The sequence below is a fragment of the Propithecus coquereli genome, unplaced genomic scaffold (assembly GCF_000956105.1).
Source record: "Propithecus coquereli isolate 6110/MARCELLA unplaced genomic scaffold, Pcoq_1.0 Scaffold202, whole genome shotgun sequence".
Classification (NCBI taxonomy): domain Eukaryota; kingdom Metazoa; phylum Chordata; class Mammalia; order Primates; family Indriidae; genus Propithecus; species Propithecus coquereli.
The window spans coordinates 1,061,615-1,067,775 of NW_012145190.1; the positions used below are offsets into that span (position 1 = coordinate 1,061,615).

The 6,161-nt window shown below is 39.1% G+C and overlaps 1 protein-coding gene across 1 annotated transcript; it reads left to right on the plus strand.

Annotated features, from left to right (window-relative positions):
* Window positions 1-4,262: 4,262 nt before the first annotated feature.
* Window positions 4,263-5,192, plus strand: LOC105810032 (olfactory receptor 10V1). Its single transcript, XM_012643940.1, has one exon. The coding sequence runs from the start codon at window positions 4,263-4,265 to the stop codon at window positions 5,190-5,192; it is 930 nt and encodes a 309-aa protein (XP_012499394.1).
* Window positions 5,193-6,161: the final 969 nt, after the last annotated feature.

Below are 6,161 nucleotides of genomic sequence, written 5' to 3' on the forward strand. Positions count from 1 at the left end.
AATAAAAGATTTTGTCTCTCTAGGGCACCTATGATTCAGCCTTGCACATAGTGCATTGCTCAGTGAGGTACAATTATTTTAATGATAGAAACAGACTTGCTTCCAGACTGACCTAGGAATTAAGTTCTAGTCTGCCATTTACTAACTAGAAAAGTTAAACTCTTAAGCCTCAATTTCTTCATCTGAAAAAATATAAAGAGTAAAGGTATGTACTGCACAGAAATGAAGGGCCACTTTAATGGAAATGATGCCGGTAAAATGATTAGCAAAGTGTACAAATCTTAGAGTACTTTGCAGTGCACAGCACCCAATCAATGTTACCCACTATTATTGCAGTAAGAAAACAATAACTTTTTGTCGAACGTCTGAATGCTTCGTATGCTATATTCACAGTTCACCTGTAAAAGTATCATGTTGAACCATGTGAAATTGCCTATACGATACCATTGGGTTTTTATCTTTTTTTTTTTTTCCAAATCATATGCTATCATTTTTTTTTCAATCTCAGGATAGATAACAAAGGAATCAATGACTCTATATACTTTAATGATCAGTTAATATGTGCTAGGGATTCTAGTGGTTTCTTTCACGGACATTGTTTAAGTTGCACCTCACAACAATACTGTAAAGTAGTGAATTGTTATTCTGAGCAAACAGGGTCTTAGAGAAGGCAAGTGACCCAGCAAGATCCAAAGCTATTAAGTGGCAGAGCTGGAATTTAAGCATACATCATTTAATTCTAACATAGCCTACTTTCCTGAAAACATCATTTCCTCCAAATGTATATGCTTTTTTTTATGCACACATTCCCCTAAAATCTAGTTGTGTAACCAAAAGGGGTAGTTTTACTGACTTAATTAAAAGGCCACTTAGACTTTCCCTCTTTTCTTTGCAGTTATGGCTATACTGAAGTTCCTTGCAAACTACTTTTTCTCCCTGTGATTAAACGTTGTCTACAAACTGAAATTGAGAGAAACTGGCAAGGAGGGTAGGGGAGGGCACAAAAGTGTTGCAAACAGAATCGGAATAAGGGAAATTCTAGATGACAGCCTTTTCCCTTTGACTGTATAGAGTAGATGACATTTCAATCACCTTAGTCCTCTAAGTACCTTGTGCATTTAAATAACGAATTAAAAATTGACCCACTTGTGCAACCCTGGACATGTCAGTCACTCTCTTTGGAAGAGGTGGACCAGGTAACCTGGCAGAGCTCTGACTCTGTGGGCATCTGTGATCTTCTGAGGCCACTAGTCAACTTGTACAGGGATTACCTGAAGGACAGAGGACTTGTGAAGCCATGTTCTTAGTTGCGCCATGGTAAACAGTCTCCAGAGATGACAAGATTTATCTTTCCAAAGACTAGCTCTCTTCTGGGAGTTTTTCTCTGGGCCATACCTATCTTAGAAGAAGCTGGCTACTTCTCTAGTTGTTTTCTTTGGAATAACAAGACAAAATCTGTTGCAAGTCAAGAGTTCAGACTTGAGAACTTTGAGGAATTGTATTTTCGATTGCATAATAGCCAATCTATAGTTTAAATCAATACAAAACTTTTCAACTTACGTACTCTAATTAGCGTAAGAGACCGTTTACATTCCTAAGGACTTGGTGATCACCCATAAGAAATTTTGTTGAACTCTTATGTTTTTTTATGCCTCCAAATTGATACAAATCTTCCTAATACTCTATATTATCTGCATGTTTGTTTTGATATGAAATCATCCTACAAAATTTTTCAAGTTAAAATTGGTCCTTAAAAAAGCTATGCCATGTTGATCCTAGAAATTTACTTTCTCCAAAACACAGCTTTGTATCCTCTAGATTCTAGAATATACACATTCCAGTTTAAAAAGCCTACACGGATCCAAATAACCACTACCACCACTCCAGATTTATATAGAGAATGAAGTTGGCAAAGCATATAGCTATTTGTTTGCATGATACCCAACATTAGCTTCAATATTTGGGCATCATCTGGTTAGCATTCTAGACCATCTAAAGTTGTGTCTAATTGGTTTCTTTGCAATAACAAAGCACTTCATATACTTTAAAGTTGATATAACATCTAGATAGAGCCTAACTTACATCATTACCTTGTCATAATAACAACAATAATAAGCAACTCTTTCTTTTTGGAACAAATTTAGCCATAGACCAGGTATCTTTTTTTTCCCCATGTTTATTTTAAGTACTACCTGTTGGGTGGGAGGAGGTCATAAGACAATGAGTGGGAAATTTTTTTATAAAGAGAACAGGCCTGGCACGGTGGCTCACGCCTGTAATCCTAGCACTCTGGGAGGCCGAGGCAGGTGGATTGTTTGAGCTCAGGAGTTCGAGACCAGCCTGAGCAAGAGCGAGATCCCGTCTCTACTAAAAAAATAGAAAGAAATTAGCTGGACAACTAAAAATAATATAGAAAAAATTAGCCGGGCATGGTGGCACATGCTTATAGTCCCAGCTACTCGGGAGGCTGAGGCAAAAGGATTGCTTGAGCCCAGGAGTTTGAGGTTGCTGTGAGCTAGGCTGATGTCACGGCACTCTAGCCCGGACAATGGAGTAAGACTCTGTCTCAAAAAAAAGAAGTTAAGAGAATAGTTAGACCAATATTATAATGGATATTGTAGTACTTGGATTTCTCATGTAATACCCTGAATTTCATAGTATTTTTCTAGGTTCGATTTCCCCTACTCTTTCCTAAACCTTGTAATGAAATGAAGCCAATGCAGGCTCTATACTGCATTGAGACACAAGAGCTTTGAGAATAGGGATTTATGCCCAGGACATGGAGTGCACTTCCTGAGCCTAAGAACAAGAACAGAAGGCACCAGAGGAACTTTTTATCTCTGATGTCCTAATGAATTAAATAATTCATTTAGTTTTGACTGTATAGGCTTGGTTCAACCACAAGACTGTATATCTTGGTTTTGGGACTAGACTGTTAGCCACCATGAGGCAGGAGCTTAAAACTGTAGACACCTGTGACAACGTGGGTCATGGGTCACGGAGGATTCTACCTTCTCTTTGTTCCTATGCTCTCCCTCATGAAGAATGAATTAAACCACTCTCTCTTTCTGTCCACCTAAAATATAATTTTTAGCCAAACACTTTCCCTTTGCTGCTTAGGAGAGAAAGAAGGGAGGTTCTTTTTGTTGCATTTCCAGGGGAAAGTATTTTCTAGATAAATCACAATCTAGATGTAATTATGTCTCTCAAGTCTGGAAACACTGTAATCCAACATATTTTAGATTACATATTTTGTCTTAGATTTTAGGTGCTGTTTTTCCAGTAGACTATCTAGTTTTACCTATAGCTGAACTGGAATCAATTAAATAATAAAGCTATTTAGGAGATATGAAGTATAGAGGAAAATAGTATAGTACAAACTAAGTGAAGCACAAGAGCTCTACAGTCAGACTGTGTTCAAACCCTGGCTCTCCCACTTTCTAGCTATGTGACTTCAGAAAATTTCTTAACCTTTTTAACCCTATGTGTCTTCATCTGTTAAATGAGGATGCTGATAGTACATGCCCACTAAAATGGTTTTATGGATTAAGTGAGCTAATGCATAATTAAGCACTTTTCAGCAAGCCCAGCACTTAATTTGTCATAAGCCCCTGCCATCAGAGCCCCAGCCCTATCCTTGGGGAACCTAAAATATAGTTGAGGACAGGACATACATACAGTCAAGGACAGCATATTAGCCCTAAAAATCATAATATTGTGATAAGCTAGAGTGGCCTAGGAAGATTTCTAGAAAGAAGAACATATATCCTAGAATTTCAAAATTGAGTAGGATTTGGATTAGGCAAAAGAGAAGAGACAGTATTTCTAGTTGGAAGGAGAATGAAAGTATATGAAGCAGGAAGGAGGATCTAAATAAGTAGACCATGTGGTACAGAACAGGAGTGATTGGGTGCCATTGTGGGATTAGGCTAAAAAATCCAGATCCAAGAGAGACTGAAATGTTTGGCAGAGGACTGTGAAGATGGACATTTAAGCAATAAAAAGGCACTGAAAATTTCTAAGCAGGGGAATAACATGATAGTGGAGAGCCAGATGGATTATAGAGGGAAGAGAAGGGAGATTAGAGACCAGATAGCAATCACAAGAATCCAAATGTAAGATAGCAACGGAGAGAACTGATTGGGGCCATGGGAAAGGACCAAGGCAACACTGAACAGAGAATTTGGGAAAGCATCATATTAAACTAGAGATGACTTGAGACTTGTATCTTCCTTTCTTTTAGTAGATCCAATACACCACCTATGGAAGGAATAAATAAAACTGCCAAGATACTATTCTTCTTTCGTCCATTCTCACCTAACCCTGAGGTCCAGATGGTGATTTTTGTGGCCTTCCTGATGATGTACCTGACCAGCCTCAGTGGAAATGCCACAGTTGCAGTGACTGTCCAGGTCGACCATTCCCTCCACACCCCCATGTACTTTTTTCTGGCTAACTTGGCAGTTCTAGAAATCTTCTATACATCTTCCATCACCCCACTGGCCTTGGCAAACCTCCTTTCAATGGGCAAAACTCCTGTTTCCATCACTGGATGTGGCACCCAAATGTTTTTCTTTGTCTTCTTGGGTGGGGCTGATTGTGTCCTGCTCGCAGTCATGGCTTATGACCGGTTCATAGCGATCTGTTACCCTTTGCAATACACCCTCATCATGAGTTGGTCTTTGTGTGTGGAGCTGATGGTAGGGTCCCTGGTGCTGGGGTTCCTGCTGTCACTACCACTCACCATTTTAATCTTCCAACTCCCATTCTGCGGCAACAATGAGATCTACCACTTCTACTGTGACATGCCTGCAGTCATGCACCTGGCTTGTGCAGACACACATGTTCACGAGACTGCCCTCTATATCATCAGCTTCATCGTTCTAAGCATTCCCCTCTCACTAATCTCCATCTCCTATGTCTTCATCATGGTAGCCATTTTACAGATCCGGTCAGCAGAAGGGCGCCAGCGAGCCTTCTCCACCTGCTCCTCTCACATCTTGGTGGTCCTCCTGCAGTATGGCTGCACCAGCTTTATATATTTGTCCCCCAGTGCCAGCTACTCTCCTGAGATGGGCCGGGTGGTATCCGTGGTCTACACTTTTATCACCCCCATTTTAAACCCCTTGATCTATAGCATGAGGAACAAGGAACTGAAAGATGTCCTAAGAAAAGCGCTGAGAAAGTTCTAGGTAGAATGATCCTATGATTTATTTAAATTGGAACACTTTTAAAAATAAAGTGGGATGCTATTAATAGTTATGCTGAGACGACATGCATAAGCCAAGAATGTCCTCAGCAAACTGAGTTTCCATTATTCTGGGAGCTCCAAAGGAAATGAATGCCATTGTCTTACTGAAAATAAAGGTATGTCACATAGGACAACATGATGTCATAGGTATAGATGAAGAGAGAGAATCAACATTTATTTGACAGCAACTATATACCAGGTACTTTACATGGATTATCTCATTTAACCCATAGTAAATATCGTTGTCTTCATTTTGCTGAAAATAAAACTCAAGTAGCTAATAACAAATATATCCAGGATGAAAACACAAGTATTTAGAAATCTAAAGACTAAGCTATCCTGGTTCTGGGCTTCCTATGCCAGTAGAAATACATGTAACCTCAGGTAACCTCAGGACAGTCATCCAGATGCTGATTGAGCTTCCAAAGAGAGAGATCATTAACTCATAAGATTCTGCATTCCTCAATGGACAACTTGAGTCATTAAAGTACTATACCTATTTTGAGCTAAGGTCTGTCCACAAACAACATTCTCCCACTGGTCTTGTTTTCACTCTTGAGCTCTCTTCTGTTATACATGGCAGCTCTTCAAATATGATAAGAAAGATTTGTATCTTCTGTAAGTCTTCAGTCTTCTTTTCTCTACAAGTACTCTAACTCTTCCTCCAGGAGATTGTATTTGAATCCTATCCCCATATCAGTCACCTTCTAGATTTTCTCTAGCTCCATATCCTTGTACAAATTTCCACCCCAAAATAGCCACAATACCCTGGGAATATTTTGCTGTGGGAAACCATTACTTTTCAGTTTCTGTATTTTCTGTATTTTCATTAATTCATTTTACCACTTTAGACTCATAAATTTGGTAGCAAATAAAACCTCCAGGTAGCTTTCACACAACTTTCAATTCT